The sequence below is a fragment of the Ursus maritimus genome, unplaced genomic scaffold, assembly GCF_017311325.1.
Source record: "Ursus maritimus isolate PB19 unplaced genomic scaffold, ASM1731132v1 scaffold_14, whole genome shotgun sequence".
NCBI lineage: Eukaryota > Metazoa > Chordata > Mammalia > Carnivora > Ursidae > Ursus > Ursus maritimus.
The window spans coordinates 67,133,915-67,152,603 of record NW_024423786.1 but is presented as its reverse complement, the minus strand read 5'-3'; the positions used below and the strand labels follow the sequence as shown (position 1 = coordinate 67,152,603).

Genomic DNA, 18,689 nt, shown 5'->3' with positions numbered 1-18,689 from the left:
GGGGGAGAATGGCATGCTCAGCCCCGAAGCTCCGACTCCCTCCCCATCCCCTGCCCTATGGTCCCTTCCTGAGCTAAATCCTTTGTAATACACGGTCATCTAGTAAGTAAACTGTTTTCCCCGATATGAGTGGCGCTAGCAAGTTAATTGAACCCCAGGAGAGGATTAGGGGAACCTTCAACCTATAGTCTATGGGTCAGAAGCACAGGTGACAATCCGGACTTTCAAATGGCATCTTAAGTGGGGATGGGGGGCTATCTTGTAGGACCAAGCCCTCACCCTGTGGGATCTGATGCTCTCTCCAGGTAGACAGTGTCAGAAAAGAGTTGAGTGGCACAGCACCCAGCCAGCTGGTGTCTGAGGACTGTCTGTTGGTGGAAAACTGCACCCACACACTGGAACTGATAACCGGAATCTTGACCTTGTCCCATGGCCGCTTCCTGGGTAAGAGTCCAGTCCACCTTTTCAGGCTCTGGCTTGCTGAGGAAGCCAGCTCAGGGCCCAGCCTTGGACGCTGAGCCAATGTCACTCTGACCTTGGGAAGGGACATCTTCCCCCACCCCCACAGCCTGGGCCTCCGAGGGGAGTCTGTGAAAATCTACAATGGTGTCTGAGTCCCAGCACTTTCCCAGCCCGCTGGCCATATTGCACTTCCGGTGGCTACCCAGCCCCGCCCGTGCCTCCTGGGTGCAGGGGAGGGGTGTGCCGCGGGGAGGCTGTAAGCACCACTCTTTCTGCCCCCAAATCACGGCTTGAGTGGGAAAGGGGCCTCTGCCTGACTTCCTGATTCATGAAATCCTCAGACTGAGGAAGAAAGGGGCTTCCCTCCTTTGGGAGGCCCCAGATTCCTGATGGGAAGCTGGGGGCCAGCTCTGTCTGTCTCAGAGCGAGAGGAGGTTCCTCCCAGACTGTCCACCTGTCTCTGTTTTCAGCGTTTTTCATCTTTTTTTTTTTTTTGGCATGTCTTCTTAGGTATTTTAGGGGAAGGCTGGGGGAAGCCACACAGGAGGCTGCCAGGCGCACGCTATTTTAAACCACGGCCACCCCCTTCCCTTTTAAATGGAGGTTCTAAACCCATTCCCAGAAGGAAGGCCCCACGGGAAATTAGCTTGCCTCTGTCTCTCCCCTCCAGGCATGACTCCACCGCGTCTGCGACAGCAGAGTAGGGGAGGGAGGCCGGCTGCAAGCCCTGAATATTAACCAGCCAAGGTAGACAGCTTCAATATTGAAACCACCAGAGCCCGAATGTGCAAAGCTGCTTAATGAGGTTGTAATCAAACACAGTCCACCAGAAGGAGATTAATTAGAGTCCAGAGGGCAAGCAGGAAGCAGAGCTGGCTTCTCTTTGCCAGGCACCCCCCACCCCCCTGGCTCTCCAGAACATCATAGGCAGCCCCTCCTGAGGGAGGGGATGGGCAGGGTCCGGGGAATACTGGCCTCCCCGGCTGAACCAACTCCTCTGTGGGCCCTCCCCCATGACATTCTGGCTGGCCTTCCAGGGGATTCCCAGGGGAGAGAAGGCAGCTATCAGGTGCCCTTCGGGAAATGCGGCCCCAGGAAACCGCGGGGGAGAGGAGCCAGAAGCTCTCCCGAGCCAGGGAGGGGGCCTGGTGCAGACTTCAGGCGGCTGGCTGAGGGAAGACAAGAGTCTCTGAGGAAGCAGGAAGGGGTCTTAAAAGCGCCCCAGGGAACGGAAGGGGCCCCTGGGGTGGGTGTCCACACTGAGTGTGAGAAAGTGATGGAGGATGCATTGTCCCAACGGTGGTTCCCGAGAAGACATGTCCCCGTTCCCAGTCCCTGCAGCCTGCGAATGCTAGCTCACATGAAAAAAGGGTCCTTTCGGATGTGCTTAAGTCACGGGTCTCAAGATGAGATCAGCCGGGGTTATTCAGGTGGGCCCTAAATCCAACGACAGGTGTCCTTGTAAGAGTCACAGAGAGGAAGGTGACAGGAAGGCAGAGGCAGAGACTGGAGTGAGGCAGTCCTAACCGCCAGGGGCTGGAAGAGGCAAACCATGAAATCGCCTGTACAGCCTTAGGAGGGAGCCTGGCCCTGCCAACGTCTTGACGTTGGACTTCTGACCTTCAGAGCAGTGAGAATAAGCCACCGAGTTGTTCCGTTGTTCTAAGCTACCAAGTTGGTGATCCTTTGTTATGACAGCCCCGGGAAACTAATACACCCAATTCAAAACCAAGGGGGCATTTTTCCCCAGGGGATGTGCCAAGGAGGGCAAGTGGGCTGGGACCCCTCCCCTCACCCAGCCCTGCCTGGAGCACAGCTGTGGGCAACCCAGAACCATGTGCCCAGAAATCGACTTCCTATTTCTACCAGCCCTGGGTCCTCTCTGGGTGCGTGTATCCCTGACACACTCTTTGCTGTCTGCTTCCTGAGGTGGGACTGGCTGGTCAGAGATGCTCCCTGTAGGACTACCTGCACTGGGATGATTCCCTGCTCCATGTGAGAAAGAACATTTAAAAGTAGTGATTTTTGGGAGGCGCCTGGGGGGCTCAGTCGTTAAGCGTCTGCCTTTGGCTCAGGGCGTGATCCCAGAGTCCTGGGATCGAGCCCCACATCAGGCTCTTCCGCTGGGAGCCTGCTTCTTCCTCTCCCACTCCCCCTGCCTGTGTTCCCTCTCTCGCTGGCTGTCTCTCTCTCTGTTAAATAAATAAATAAAATCTTTTAAAAAAAGAAGTGATTTTTTAAAAAAGATTTTATTTCTAAGTTATCTGTACACCCAACGTGGGGCTCGAACCCACCACCCCGAGATCAAGAGTCACATGCTCTGCCAACTAAGCCAGCCAGGCGCCCCTAAATGGTGAATTTTACGTTATGTATGCTTTACCACAATAATTGAAAAAAAAAATACCCACAGTGGTGAGCTCACAGTCATTGGAGGTATGTAAGCAGAGAGATAATCAGTCAGCACTGCTATAGCAGGATTTCTGCCCTGAGGGAAGGTAACCATTAAGGAATCTTCCCTCTGGCTCCCTGTGACTCTTGTCATTAGCTTGACCACCAGCCCCCCACGTGAAATCCAGGAGCCAAGGGGCCAAGGGTGTGACAGTGTGCGCCATTCAAGAGGCTGCCAGGAATAGCTGCGAGAGGTGGGGCCCCGAGGGCAGGAAGAATGGGGAAAAAACTCTGTGAAGCAGAATCTACAAGATAGACTATAGGAAACAACAGGTACAATCCAAGAGAGCGGAGGAGCTGGGGTTTGGGGCTGGGCTGGGGGAGGACGCTGGAGAAAGAGGGAACAAGGGGGCTCAGACCACCCCCTGCTGGTGGCACTTGAAGTGTCTCGGCCCCAGCAACCAGACCCCGGGCTCCTGTGCTCCCAGGGGGAAAACCGTTTCCGTGGCAACAAAGTGTCCTTCACCCAGAAAGGGCTGAATTAAACCGATACGGGAGCGAATCACGAGCAGATAACCTTAGGTATGTACACATCTCGTATCTGACACATTTGCAATATTTAGAAGGATTAGATACACGAGAGCCCCTAACAGATTAGCCTGGCGATTCCAATTTACCATGTACCCATGAGTAATGGGACTTCAGGCTTCTGATTTCCAGCAGAACGCTCAGCGAGGACCTGGCCGAGTTTGGGACAGTTTCGAAAAGCTTATGGGGCGCCTGGCGGGCTCAGTCGGAGAGCATGTGACTCTTGATCTTGGGGTTCCAAGAGTACCGAGTTCAAGCCCCACTTTGGGTGTAGGGCCTACTCAAAAACAACAAAAAAACACTGCAAAACACGAAAAACTCCATCTCTGGGGCACCTGGCTGGCTCAGTCGGTGGAGTGTGCAACTGTTTTTTTGTGTTTTTTTTTTTTTTTAAGATTTTATTTATTTATTTGACACAGAGACAGACAGGCAGCGAGAGAGGGAACCCAAGCAGCAGGGGTGGGAGAGGAAGAAGCAGGCTCCCAGCAGAGGAGCCTGATGCGGGGCTCGAGCCCAGGACTCTGGGATCACGCCCTGAGCCGAAGGCAGATGCTTAACGACTGAGCCACCCAGGCGCCCCAAGTGTGCGACTCTTGATCTGGGGGTTGTAAATTCGAGCCCCACGTTGGACGGGGAGCCTACTTAAAACAGAATGTTCAAGAGAACTTAATACGCGCCCTGTTCCTAACCTTAATCTGTTAAATTTTAAGAACCGCTTAGGAACTTGGGACAAGTCCTGCTTTTAAGGAAGGCTGTGCATAAACTTAAGAAAAAAAAAAAAAAGAAAGCTTAATGTGTTAAATCAGTAACAACACTAAGATATATCTAAAGAAATGGACTTACTGAAGTTATAAGTCCCACACCCTTACATACAGCGGTTTAAATCTACTAGATTCATCAGAATAATGGTATTTGGTTTTTTTAGAGATTTTATTTATTTATTTATTTATTTATTTATTTATTTATTTATTTATTTATCTGAGACAGAGAGCACCAGAGTGAGCACAAGCAGCCGGGAGGGGCAGAGGGAGAGAGAGAAGCAGGCTCCTCACCGAGCAGGGAGCCCGATGCGGGACTCGATCCCAGAACACCGGGATCACGCCCTGAGCCGAAGGCAGACGCTTAACGACTGAGCCGCTCAGGTGTCCCAGAAAAATGCTATTTGTAAGTTAAACATAAAATCGTGGCAGGCTTTAAAATTTCCACTTCAATATTTTAAGTAGTAATTGAGAAAACCCAAGCATCCAGGCTGAGTCTGTTTGTATGTACATATGTGTATGTGTGTGTACGTGTATGTGATACGTGTATATGCACGTGGAATGTGTATACGTCTGTGGTGTGTTGTGTGTGTATGCATGTACGTGTGTAGATGTGGTGTGTATGCATGTGTGTGCGTCTCTGTATGTGGTGTGTGCGTATGCACGCGCATGCTCCCTGCCCAGCTTGCCCGCCTGGCTGAGGGCCAAGGGGCAAGGAGTGGGTTCTCTGGTCCCTGCAGGGGTGGCTGGTGACTCTTCTGCTCCTCCTTGGCCACCTGGCCCTTGCAGGGTTTTGAAATCCAGCATCCTGGCCGGCTGGCCCTCCTTAACCTTGACCAGTGGTCCGGCTGCGTCCGCCCTCCCCACCGGGATGCAGGGGCTGGGCGGACCTTCCCCTGGTGAGGGGTTTCCCGGCTGCGTGTTTGTGTTTTAACTTCGAAGTCTTTCAAAATGACCCTCTGCATGAAACAGGGCCGTGGAAACAGATGCCTGGCTGTTGCCAAGTGTGATTTAATTAAAATCCAAGAAACAGCAGTAGCAACACATAAATAGGGAAAGGATACTTTTTCTGGGGGTGCCTGGGTGGCTCAGTCAGTTAAGTCTGGCTCTTGGTTTCAGCTCAGGTCATGATCTCGGGGTTGTGAGATCGAGCCCCTGGTCAAGCTCCGAGCTCAGTGGGGAGTCTGCTTCCCCCTCTCTCTGTCCCTCTGCCCCTCCCCCTGCTCACATTCTCTAAAGGAATAAATAAAATCTTCAAAACAATTTAAAAAAGATACTTTTTCTTTAGAAAAATATAGTCAGCTGGGAGGTGTAGCAGGCCTGAAATGGGTTTGGTCTGTTCCCCCCTGGTCACATCTCCACCTAGACTCTGCTCAGGGTAGGACAGGAGGCACCGCAGGTCCGTGTCCTGGGTTAGACCCTAAGTCACTGTGTGGTTCCCGGCGAGTCATCCCCTGCACCGGGCAGCAAGCTCTCCTACAAAGGACGACCGCACTTCCAGAAGAGGGAGCAGAAAGTAGGAGAGAGCGGAAGGGGGCCCTGGCCCCCAGAGGTTTGGAACACCAGGAATTCAACAAATAGCCATTTCCTTTCTCCTGTCTGAGGAACGTGTGAGCTACTGAGCTTTACTCTCTGAAAGGCGGGTGGCATTTGCGCTAATTCCCAAACTTAGTTTCCGAGCCCCTCCCCACTTCCCCATATCTTGTGGGGCTGGGATTCTGCAGGAAGCCTGGGGCCAGAGGGTCCCCCAGGGCCCCTAGCTTTTCTACATTCCAGAATTCTCGGCACTTTGTCATCGTCCCAGTGCCTTCCTGATCTTTCTGCTTGGGAAACAGTCTGCCTGGGTTGTTTATGCTTTCCGGTGAATGCATTTGTCCCTCTCTGCGGTCAATTTTGTCAGTTTGAGATGAACGTTCTGGTCCACTGTCAAAGGAACCGCAGGCAATGACAAAGAGGTGGAGGCACGAGTCAGACCCTCCTTCTGGCTCCTACCATCCTGCTTCCCAAGTAGGACAGCCTTCCCAGAAACAGCCCATTTCTCAGAGTGAGAAGCTGAGGATTGGAGGGTTGTCTCATACAGTGAATGAGTTGCAGGGATGGGAGGGCCTCAGAGTCCCTTGAAGTTTCTAACTTCTTCTCTTTAGCACCAACCCATAGAGGACAAAGGTATTAGGGTTCTCCAGAGAAACAGAACCAATAAAGGTGTATGTGTGTATGTGTGCGTATGTGAGAGAGAGAGAGAAGGAATTGCCTCACGTGATTGTGGGATCTGGCAAATCTGAAGTCTGTAGGGTAGGCTGGCATGCTGAGGACCCAGGAAACAGCTGACGTTGTGGTCTTGAGTCTGAAGGCAATCTGGAGGCAGAATTCCTTCCCACCTTGTCTCTCAAGGTCTTCAACTGATTGGATAAGGCCCACCCACATTCTGGAGAGCCATCTGCCTTACTCAAAGTCTATTAATCTCATCTAAAAACCCGTTTGTGGTGACATCTAGACTCTTGTTTGACCAACACTGGGTACCATGGCCTGGCCAAGCTGACACGTAAAAGTAACCACCACGACAAACTAAGGGTCTCTACCACTTTAAGTCTCTAGGTCAGAGCCAAGGCCCAGGCAAAGCCTCCAAGAATCTGGTTGAGCAGAGCTGAGTCACGCTGGAGAAGGGATCCAGCCTGAATCCAGCTCGCTCCCAACTCCAAGCAGGAAGTGGCACAGAGAGAGGAGGAGGAGATCCCCCAGGGTCCAGGGCCCAGTGTGAGGCCTTCCTTCACCTCCACGATCAGCCAATGCATCAGCCAATTCTCCCAAGAACTTTCCATTCAGAATCGGTGACTTCGAGGGCCTGTCACTAAGGAGCTGCACGTCATTCCCCCCGGCAGAGGGGAGGACAGACGCTGGCCTGGGGAAGGGAGCCACCGCTGTGCTCTCGGTGGCTCCCCCAGCTGGGGCCCCAGCCACACAGAATCTTCCCTGGCCTGAGGCCCTGGTCCTCAGGGTGGACGGAAGGAACAGGGCCTCAACCAGCAGTAGCAAGAAGGAATCCGTGGGACTTAGAGGCTGAAAAGGAAGGAGGGGCCTTGGCATGGTTTCTGGGAGGTCACTGAGTTTGTCCACGGCTTCCTGGGACCATGAGAGGGAGGGGAGCGGGTGGAGGGGAGAGGCCCAGAGCCGCAGGCCCTGCGCGGGCTCAGAGCTCTCCAGCAGGGTCCAAGGCCTCTCTTTCCATCCTACATCCCTGCGTTCTGCCCACAGGATTTCCCTTGGTGGACCTTTTCCCTCCAGACCGTGGCCCAGGCGGGACACCTGGGAGCCCTGTGCTGCACCCCTTCTCTTGCTCCTCTGGGCTTCCTGGCCGGCCCCTCGCTAGTTTCTAGAACAGCCTCTCTACTTCCATCCCAACACCCCTCTCCTTTTCGGGCATGGCCCCCTCCCCCTTCCCTGTTCTCCCCATCGCCCCCAGAATGCCCACTTTTGGGTCCTCGCTCATGCACCAGCCTCTCTTTGAGGTACGTCATAGACCAAAAACATTTCTGTTCTTCTCGCCCTGCGTGGTGGATTCTCTACCAGCAGGTGAATTCCGGAGAGATGGGAATTCTTGGAACAGGTACCTTGGGACCTTTTTTTTTTTCCCCTTAAGATTTTATTTATTTATTTGTCAGAGAGAGAGCATGAGCAGGGGGAGGGGCAGAGGGAGAAGCAGGCTCCCAGGAGCCCGATGGGGGACTTGATCCCAGGACCCCGGGACCTGGGGACCATCACCTGAGGCAAAGGCAGACGCTTAATTGACTAAACCACCCAGGTGTCCCATAACCTTTTTTGTGTCTGAGTTTCCATATCCAGGAACTGTAGCCCCCCACACTGCCAATGGTCTCTGGGCCACCAGCAGTCTGGAAACCCCAAGGGCAAGGATCCTGCCTCAAAGTGTATCCACCACAAAACTCCACAACTCTGGAAGGAAGTGGAAGATATAAGTGCAGTCGAGAATAACAAAAAGTTCAGAAGACCGGCACATCCTAGGACAAGCTACATCGGATGGAATTATTTTATGGGGAGATGTGGGGGATATTTACAGGGGATGGGAGGCATCCAGGCCTTATTTCCCCTAGAACTAGGGGAGGCACGGAAACAGTCTGGGAAACTGGAGGGGAATTCCTGGATCCCTGGGACACAGGAGGGGCCAGAGCCCCTGGGAGCCCAGCCAGGAAGGACACCGTGATGCCCCTGCATCAGGATGTTTTTGATTCTGTCTGACACGCTTTGAGAGGCAGGAGTGTTGAGCCGGAACCTTATAGAAGATGCCCAACCGCTCTAACTCCCCAGTTTAGGAAGAAGAGGGCGAGCATCTGGCTCAGAGTCAGAAATCACATGCTGGCTGACACTTTACTACTCCCTGCCTTAGGTGATTTGGGAAGGCTGTTTTGAGGACATGAATGGGAAAGGGGTGAGGCTTCTGACTGGCCTCAGCTGATAAAGACTGAACTTTTGTGCACTTTCGCCAAGGCTGCCGAGTACAGCTGTGCAGGGCGTGTACTGCACAAAGGTGTCCCGGTGGGGCTGAACTCACCAAGATTTGACTCTGGCTCTGCCAACCAGGGGGTGTCCTCTACCTCTCACAAAGGAACTGTATGGGCAAGGAGATGCCCTACATCTTGCAAGGTGATGAGGTGTCCCTGGGTCCCCTGGATTCACTGAATGGCCTCCACACCAACAAAGTCCTTGCTTTCCTTAGGCTGCCAGGAGCAGAGGAACCACAGGAACCCCTTTCTCTCTGTCCAAGTCCTCCAGGGAGGGGGAAGGGGCAGACCCAAGCCCCTTGATTCTCTAAGGACATTCAAACCCCAGCCCTTCCTGTTCTCTGGTGGCCGGGACCCAGCATCACAGCCAGGAGTAAGCCAACGGGACCACAGTAGGCAAGATGGTCAGGTGGCCCATTAGAAGGCCAGCAGCCTGGCCCTGCGCCTGGTGCCAGGTGGGCCTAGAGCCCCTCCCATGCTTCTTCCTCTGTAGCCTGTTTCTCTCACTCTCTCACCTACCCAGGGAGAAAGAGACAGCCCCATGGGAAGGCCATCAGGAGCCCTAAGTAAGAGATTATAAACCTGGGGCGCCTGGCTGGCCAGGTCAGTTCAGCAACTGCCTTCGGCTCAGGTCATGATCCCAGGGTCCTGGGATCAAGCCCCGGGTTGGGCTCCCTGTTCAGTGGAGGGGCTGCTTCTCCCTCTCCCTCTGCCTGCCGCTCCCCCTTGCTGTGCTCTCTCTCTCTCTGTCAAATAAATAAATAAAATCTTTAAAAAAGAGGAGAGAATATAAACCAATCTCGGCAAATCCGTCAGAGTCACACTGAGTTTACTGTATGACACTGGAGTTTGAATCAACACCTGGGTCCTGGCAGGCGTGAAGGAGGACATCTCGCAGGGTGGCGGGCCTGAGCGGGGTCTGGGGTGGGAAGGGGAGCAGAGTCAGGCAGTGAGTGGGTGGTGACACTGTCAGGACGGACAGGGCTGGGCAGGGCGAGGCAGGCTGGCGTTCAGCAGGGGAATGTCCGCCCTGGTCCGGTATCCCAGCTATGGGTGCAGGCCTCCGGGACAGTGGGATGGACAGTTGCAGTCTGACCATTTACCAGGAGTGAAAACCAGAAAGACATGTTCTGTTCCCAGCTGGGATTCCTCGGGGACCACCCAGCTGACCACAGAGCCGTCCCTCCCCAGCAGCCCCTGTGGCTCCTGTCCTTCTCTTCCTCCAGCCCTCCCCAGGGTCTGGTCTGCACAGTGTGTGCGTGTGTGTGTGTGTGTGTGTGTGTGTGTGTCCCTGCCAGGCATGCCGGGCCCAGCTGGCTGCGGTACAGCGTGTGCTGCGCCAGACAGGTTGACGTCCAGGGTGGGGTGGACTCTCCCAGTCTCCGTCAGCCCCCAGCCCCGTGGGACGAATCCTGCCCCCCTCCTGCCTGTGTGGGGTCTGAGCCCGAAGCTCCAGGAGGCAGTGACTGCACGGACAGAACTAAGGGCAGCAGGGGCTGTGGAGGAAGCGGGGGGTTGCTCACAGACGGCTGCTTTCCCAGGCTGTGAGCCTCCGCTCCCTGGAGGTGGATGGTACGCTTGTGTGGGGAGGGCTTCCCGTCTCCCCTGGGGGTCCTACCCCCTGCCTAGCAGTCCTCAGTGGGCCCGCGGTGTCCCACAAGCCTCCTTGGGCAGCCTGCAGCTGTGGGGAGCTGGGGTGCCTGGAGGGGCACAGAGAGGGCCGGAGCTCCCTGTGGGGGCACTGGTGCGCTCTATGGGGAACCTAGGCTGAGGGCATGGGAGGAGGGCAGGATGCACAGGCCAGGCCCAAGCACCAGGGCTGCTGGGAAGGGTCGCTCGGGGCAGGTGAGGCAAAGCCCCAGCTAGGAAGCGGACAGGGAGCTGGGCTTTCTGCGCCTTCAGGCTCGGGGCGGGCGTCCACGCAGGAGCCCTGCGGGAGTGCTGTGGGCCCTGCCCCTCTGGATGTCCCCACTGCCGCCCCCTGAGGCCACTCCTCTGGCTCTCTGCCCAGCGCAGCCTCCCTGCATCTGTGGCCAGAGTCAGTGGCAGAGCGGGCATCTGACTGGCTACGGCTGGCTCTACACTCACTCGCCACCATCCGCGGTATAGCGGCTCCTCTGATCCCTCTAAAATGAGCACCGTGGCCAGCCTGACTTTTCCCACTTCTTCCCGGGCCGCCCGCCCCGTGGGTGCTCAGGAGGAGTCTGCTGGGTCAAAGAACCAAGCAGCAGCGTGGCCAGGTTGCAGAAGGGGCTGGGGGGGTCCTGCCCCGAGGACAAGTCTCCCCCCCACGCCTGCTCTGCCTGGGCTGGGACTCTGGGTCTCTGGGGGCAGCACACAGGCACCAAGGAGGGGCCTGCGGGAGGGAGGGGAGAGAGGCAGATGTGAGGGGGGCCCAGGCAGCCTCCTGGGGGCAGACAAGGTGGGGGGGAGGGGAAGCCTGAATGACTCCCCCAAGAAGCAGGTCCCAGCAGGGCCTGGCCAAGCCTGGGGACAGGCCTTGTTCTCCTTCCTGACACCCCGGGTGCAGGGCTCACAGGACAACGCAGGCCTCTGTCAACACTGGTCTTTGCTCACGCACTGTGGCCGGGAGCTATGTGAAGGTCTGCGGGTCCCCTGCTCCGCCTCTGCCCCCGATGCTGTGTGACTACTGTCCTCTGTCAGAGGAGGGGTAGGTCAGCTAAGACTGCTGTATGCATGACAGGCCGGCCTCTGCCGTGGCCAGCGTGGGGGTGTGTGTGTGTAGGGGTTGACCCCAGAGCCCCAGGGGGCTGCTTCCCTCCAGAAGCCCCTCCCTGTGTCCTGGCTCTCGCTCGCACTGGTTGGGGACAAGGGAGTGACCTTGGGGCCTGAACGTGAATCTGGCTCCGAGCCTGGAAGAAATAAGTGACCACAGATGGGAATGAATGGGTCTCTCTGAAACCTCGGAAGCCTGGTTGGAACCTGTGTGGTGGCAGAAGACCTCAGGGCCATCTCAACCACACACCCCAACGTTCTGTAGATGGGGGCACTCAGGCCAGAGAAGGGAAGGAAGTGGGCAAGGTAGGGTCTGAGCTCGGACCAGAACCAAGGGCTCCTGGTTGCCAGCGAAGGGGGCTAGCCTTGCAGAGTCCTTCCTCTGGGCCATGCTAAGTGGCTGCCCCAGCACCAGCCTCCTGGGTCCTCACAATCCCTCCAAGCGCCAGGAAGAAGCATTATGACTGCGGTTTGGTTGCCCGCTGCCTCCCCCGTGCCTAGAACAGTGCCTGGAAGAACGGGCCCGCGATTGTGGAAGAGATGACTTAATTCCCGCTGTCTTTTTGCTCATCTGCCTTTTCATCTTTTGCTACAATGATTATTCAGTGCTTTCATAATATTAAAAACCCCTGCCTTTTTTTTTTTTTTTACTGTAAGCAATATCCTGCCAACCTCCCAAGACTATTTAAGGAGCAAAATAAACACGGGAAAACGCTGTATGGACTAGAAAGCGACGTGCAGACAGGAGGGGTGTCTCCAGCTGCCTGCCCCCTGGCTCAAGGCACCGGAGCGCCCAGCAGATGACTGAAATGATCCGGACCCCACTCTCCACCTCCACCAGCCCTTCTGTCCTCCTGCCAGGGAGGCTGGGGGCGAGCTGCAGAAGGAAGCTGACCAGGGGCGGCCGGCTAACAAGAGGTGAAGAGTCTGCTCCCCGGCCCCGAGGACACGGAGAGAAACACACAAGCACAAAGAGAAGCCGACGCCGGCAGAAAGCTAGGGATGGACGCCGAGGGCTGAGCAGGGGCAGGGGGACAGCCTGGAGGTGGGCACCGACCCCAGGCCCCAAGTGAGGCCACCTCTGCAGGTGACGCGCTCTGACACCCCCCCACCCCACCCTCCCAGCCGGACTCCTGCATCTATGCTGCTTAAGATAAAGTTAGAAACATCAAAATGCCACATCCCTTTGAGCAGCGGCTGTCAGCAGAACTCCATATGGCTGTAGCAGCCAGGAGTTGGAGCTAATAAAAGTTAAAAAAAAAAAAAAAAAAAAAGCTGGGAAATGCTCCCGGAGAGCCACGTGGGCACAGCTCAGGGCCGGTGGGTGGGGTGGGGAGGAGAACAGGCACAGAACGAGGGGGGCCCCCCCCAACCCCTGCTCCCTGTGCCAAGGTCACCAATCTCATCAGGACAGCCAGCTCTCCTGGTGACAGTGAGCCCAAGACACAGTGATTGAGTCTGGTTTGGACAGCTGGGCTCCTCTCCCACCCCTCATTTCTCCTAATAAATGAGGCTGTGGTACAGCCGGGGGTGGGGGGTGGATGGAGCGCGTGGCTGTGTGTGTCATTTTTCTCACGGGTCCCCCACAGTGCTGCTCTTGGAGGGAAAGAGGGGGCAGATGGCTGGCGGAGATCCCCACGTAAAGGAGGGGATCTCCTCCGCCATTGACCCCACCCCTTGAGCATCCTGGTGCGGAAGCCAGAGAAAGGCCCTCATCACCCCTGTGACTCTTTTGCAAGGTGGCTCTCACCTGCAGGAGGAGTGTTGGGGGCGGGGGCAGAGGAGCCGCTGGCAGCCTGCGAATGGCGGGGGGGGGGCAGTGGCGGTGTCAACTCTGCAGGTTGCTGGAAGGATAACCTGGCCCCATGCTTGGAGTGGAAACGCTCCAGAAGCCGGAGCCAGACCATGCTGGCTCCTGAGAGAGAGTTCCAGGGGCAGTGGCCTGGGGCACAGACGTGTGCCCGAGAAGAAGTTTAAAATCCATTCGATGAGGATTTCTTGAAACCCCACCGTGCTCAGTACGTGATCTATGGCCCCTGTCCCAGGAAAGTGTGAAGGGAAGTGAAATGACATTGGGGAAGGGGGGTGGTCACCATGCACCAAAGAGGGGGACACCAAGGTGGGGTGTCCACAGATGGACCCCAGGGTATTTTAGGAGCCCTGAAGATGAACAGCAAAGCAGAGGCTGGTTATCTCTGAGGAGGTGGGCATTTGTTCCAGAATGCAGGAGCTCTCTGGCCCAGCTCCCAGCCCTGCTGCGGTGGCTGGCCGTAGAGGCTGCCGCGTCTCCCTGTCTTGTAAACCAGCAAAGCAGGCTCTGGCAAGGGATTCCTTCTGCAGCTTTCTAAACTGGAAATGCCTGCACCCAGCGCAGTCAGAGAGCGGTGGATTTTAAAAAGGAAGCTTTCTCTTTTGTGGACGAAAGGAACATGATTCAGCATAAGCACCAGATCAGGAACGGGGAGGCCAGGCTCTCCCTCCTGGCTCAGCTCCCCTCCTGCGACCTCGACAGAGGCTCCGGACTGCACCTGTAGGACGGGATCTCCAGGGTGCCCACAGAGGCCTGGGCACCGGGCCACTCCTCTCTCCAAGAACACCACCACCTGGCAGGCTGCCAGGAACAGCCAGGCCCCGAGGACGTTGCTCCCAGACATCCCGCCATGCAGGAGGCAAACGTGTCAGATCTCACGACCCTACTAAGGCCTAGTAAATAAGCCCCCAGACGTACAGCTGTGGCTGGGGATTCGAGAGCCTTCTGAGGACACACGGTGACAGTGGGGGCTGATGCATAGCTTCACAGTGCAAAGACTTATTAAAGAATGTCACAGTCCTGTGGGTGTTCACTACCGTGCCAGGGACAACGGTGGTGGCGGGGTCTCCGCGCTCAGGAAGCACAATGACTTAGTCTGACCAACAAAATCTACTGTCAGGTGAAAAACTATATGCAGATGATTAATGGCTCCCTGGTGTCGCGGGACCTAAAAGGCGAGTGAATCTCAGAGCCAAGGGCTGACATGGAAGCTGGCCTCGGAAAGGCAAGGAACATTCACTGAAAACAAGGAAAGGCATTCCAGGTCAGGGAAGACTCAGATCGAGGCCAAGGGTGGGGGTGGGGGGGCTCCCTGTTTGGTGTCTGGTGGCCTTCCAAGCGACTCACTGAAAGAGATTTTCTTAGGTGGGGTGTCAGAGGAAAAAGGTGACCTTCAAGGCCATTCTGTTCATCTTTCTGACTCCAGGTAGGAAACACCTGTCCAGTGCCCAGGTTCCCAGGGAGCCTCTCAGTGCTTGTCCGCTATTTTCCCTGGGCCCTGGCGTGGGGTTCGTTTTTTGCGTTATCTGACATGGCTCATTTTCCCAGGTACAGAGTGAAGCCAGCTGACTGAACCAGGCGTCCAGGCCCAAGCCACACCACTGGGTGGGACTGGACAGGCCAACCCTGGAACAGCTCTGCCCAGCAGGGCTGTGCCATATTGAACGGCAATAAACTGACTTAATCAGATCGTCTTTCGGGGAAAGCAGGGAGGCAGGTAAACATGAGGAGGCGGGCCTGTTCAGCTTGGTGCATCCCGGGGAAACTAACTCCTTATTCTAGTGTCCCATGAAGCTGGCCAGCAACCCAGTGGGCAATCTATGGGCCTCAGAGAGCCTGCTGGGCTCAAGAGGGGACAGCCCATCTCCCACACAGCCTGGCATTTGCCCTCTCTCCATGCCTAAAGGCACTTCTTCCCCAGAGCTCCTTAAAGATGGCGGCCTGAGCCCAAAGCTTAGGGAGAAGCGTCTGGGGAAGGGTCGGGCCTGCAGGAATGGAGCCCAGGGATGGGGAGAGGAGTGGCCTTCTCTATCCACAGCTGGCTTCTTTTGTCCCCACACGTTCCCCACGCCAGACTGCTTCTGAACTTGCACTGAGCTTTTGATCCAGACGGAGCTCCGGCCAGGTTGGCAAGATCCAAAAACTCTTTGGGCCTGGCCTGAGAAAGGATACCAAGACCCTGCCCGTAGCCTTGGCCGGCCCCTAAGTAGGGCCGCGTCTCCTGTTCCTTATTCACTGCCATGAGAGTGTATCTTGACTTGCACAGCCAACTCAGCTTCACGTACTTCGTAGCGTTTGCTCTGCTCAGGCCCCCAGCTAGTCTTTGGGAAATGAGGAAATAGAATTCAGAGAGGTTATCTGCTTGGTCCAAGGTCAAAGCGGACTAAGGACGGAGAGGCAAGCTGCCTGAGCCGACCCTTGGCCCCAGGCTCTTCTCGCGATTCCACTGCTCCTGCAGAAAGAAGGGTTGCTGTACTCCTTCCGGCAGCTTCTTGGTATTCTGCCTGAACCCCTGAACCCTAGCTCAGGATCGTAAGCATTAAGTAAAGCCTCCTGATACCGCTCCAGCAAGTGACCTCAGAGCCTCCAATCAGGGAAACAACCCTCCAGATCTTAGAGGCGAAAGGGGGGCGATCAGAAGCAAGTGACACCAGCGGCCGCCACAAACTGCCACACAAGGTCCTGAGGTCCCTGTTTCCAAATCACATAGCAGGGGAGGCGTGGTACCAGACTGGAGCACATCTTGAACCTGGGGGTCTGCAAACCCTCTGGAATTCTCACAAGATTGTACATGTTGGTGCATTGGTCTGTGAAGAGTGTCCGTCGCTCATTCAGGGCTCAAAATGCTCGGGGACTTGAGGCAGAGAACAACAGGGGTCGAAGACCCAAGTCCCCTCCAACCCTAGAGCTCATGGCCTACCCAGACTAGAGGAGCCAACTGGAAAGGAAACACAATTTGGGAGAAAGAGCCACTTCTTTGCACAGATCCAGCCTGACAGTCCTCTAAAGGAACTCAAGGTCCTAGAAAACCGCCTCTCTGTGTCTCTCACGGACATTTGGACACCTGGGCTCTCCTCTCACACTGCTCAGGGCCCATGGCCATTTCTGGGAGGAGCCCTGATCTGTATGTTCCAGGCTACTGGGCAGCTCTCCAGACCCCTCGGGCAGGCCCATCGCTGACTCCGGAGAGGCCCGAGGCCCTCACCCACAAGCCAGAGGTCAAGGGAGCCTGACACAGGAGCTGGAAGGCAAGTTATCCTGCTGCTTTCACAGAAAAGGGGCGATTCTGATTAACCCCCATCATGCCCCCATCAACCCTCCCAGTCCTGCCACTAGGAAGGGTGTCAGACGGCAAACAAGACCAACCTTTCCCAGGAAAGGCTCCCTGTCTCAAGGACCCCGTGAGGCCACAGGAGCTTATCTACCCTCTAAACACCAGGGAGAAGTTCAGCCTCATGATGTGGAAACCCACTCAGTTTCAGAGGGACTGGAGGGGCCCACGGTGTCTGCCAACACCTGCGCGCCCTACGCGAACGGCCCTGGGGAATGTTGGCCTGACCGTTCTTTTATCCTTGACCCCCACCTGTCAGCCCTCTCCACTCTTCTGTACCCCCTGAAGTACCCACCCCAGTGCTGGGGGAATAACACGTGATCAGCAGAACCTTCTTACTGTCTGGGGTGCACAATGGGATAGGATGGTCTGGAAAATCCATCATTCTGTTTGAAAGCAACAGAGTTTCCATAGAGGCCATCCGCTGGCTTCCAATTTTCAAAAGACAGAGAAATATACACTGCTGAAGTTCTGTCGTGCACAATGTCATCCTTCTTCAATGACTGAATTCAGAGAAGACACCTAGGGATCCAGCAGCATCTCAGGCACTATTCTGGATGCCGTTTGGAAAAGTGGAGGCAAGAGCAGCAGCCCCGCGTCCTCCCAAGTCCCCAAGCCCCTGCTTCCTTCTCCCTGTGCAGCTCACACCTTGGGAACACACTCCTCGGCAACAGCCCACCAGACACCAAAGGTGTGTGTCTGGGGGGAGGGGGCGGGGAAGGGTGCTACAAAATCCTGGAGGGATGTGTGTCTGATTAGATTTTGGAAGCGCCTACAAGGAAGGCTCTCCTGCAGCCTCTTTCACTAGTGATAGAGAAACTTCAGAAAGGCCACCTGAGGTCCCCCCTCCCGGCTCTGCAGTAGACTCTACCACTGTTGGAGGTCAATCGAGGAGGCGTATGGGGCCTGAACTCTGTCACACACCCCCAAAGCTGGGCCAAGACAACTTGTTTGGTGATCCAGGAGATACACCCTCCTGCCTCTCTCTCAACGAAATCCATGGAACAGGGGGCCCCTTCCCTCAAAAGAAAGTGAAGGAGGAAAATAAGCCAGAGACGGGGATAACAGCATCCACCCAGGCCAGCCCCAAAGCAAAGGGGACTGGCCAGATCTGCAAAGTCAGTTCCTAACCAACGGGATAGGGACAGGAACAGGCTGAAGGCAGAGTGCTGGCTGCCTCCTGAAGTGCCTGCAGCCAGGTACTCACACAGGAAACCAAGCCAGCCCCCCGCCCCCCCCATCTCCACTGTTCAGCAGGGGTTCCCGGCTGAGCACCTGCCAAAGTAAGCAAGGGGAGATAAACGCTGTCTCCCGCCTCAACCACAAACCAGGATGCCTCCCGCCTCAACCACAAACCAGGATGCCTCCCGGGTGGGCAAATGACCTCGGGACTGGCACCTCACCAGTCCCAGGGCTGTGCCCTTGGCCTCCCCCTGGGGAAACTGACGACTGCGCAGTCCTTGAGGACCCTTGGTGACTGCCAGCGGGTAGAGAGGAAGAAAAGCGCCCTGGCCCAGACCAGGCATCCCTCCCCGCATCCGCTCCCACCGACCATCCCTGGGACCTGCCTCCCTGTCTGCCTGTGGAGGAGACAAGCGGGGACATTATTCCAACAGGTCCCCTTCCGCCGGGCCTCACCCGGCCAGCCTTCCTCCGCCCCGCCCCGAGGCCTCAAATTCAGCGGGAGCTCCGAGGCACCTGCTGCCAGACCCGCTCCATCCCCGGGAGAGGGGGCCCTGGGCGGTGCCCTCGGCGCTCCGGGCCTGCTCCGCAAGGGGCGGGGCGCTCCCGGGTCCGGCGCGCCCCCCGCGCCCCCTCCCCGCGCTCACCTGGCGCAGGTGCTGCAGCAGCGTCCCCGCCTCCTCCCGCCGGCCCTGGCGCACCATCCGCAGCAGCTCCTGGACCATGCCGACGCGCCGGTGGTAGGGGGGCAGCCCCGCAACGGCGCCCGCGCGCCCCGCCTTGTCCCCGGCGCGCAGCAGCAGCGACGCCCAGAAGTCCGGCCGTTCGCGGCGGGGGCCGGGCGCCGCGCCGGGGCTGGCTCTCTCGGCCAGGCTGCCCTTGGTCTGCCGGGTGCCCATGCCGCTGCCGCCCGCCTGCCC

General features: G+C 56.6%; 1 protein-coding gene across 1 annotated transcript in view; it reads right to left on the bottom strand.

The window, feature by feature from the left end:
- LRRC75A (leucine rich repeat containing 75A) overlaps nucleotides 1-18,668 on the bottom strand; it is a 43,349-nt gene extending 24,681 nt beyond the window's left edge. Inside the window, exon 1 of the mRNA XM_040630077.1 lies at nucleotides 18,417-18,668. Within this exon, the coding sequence (XP_040486011.1) occupies nucleotides 18,417-18,668 (252 nt within the window). The remainder of the gene's footprint in view (nucleotides 1-18,416) is intronic.
- Nucleotides 18,669-18,689: the final 21 nt, after the last annotated feature.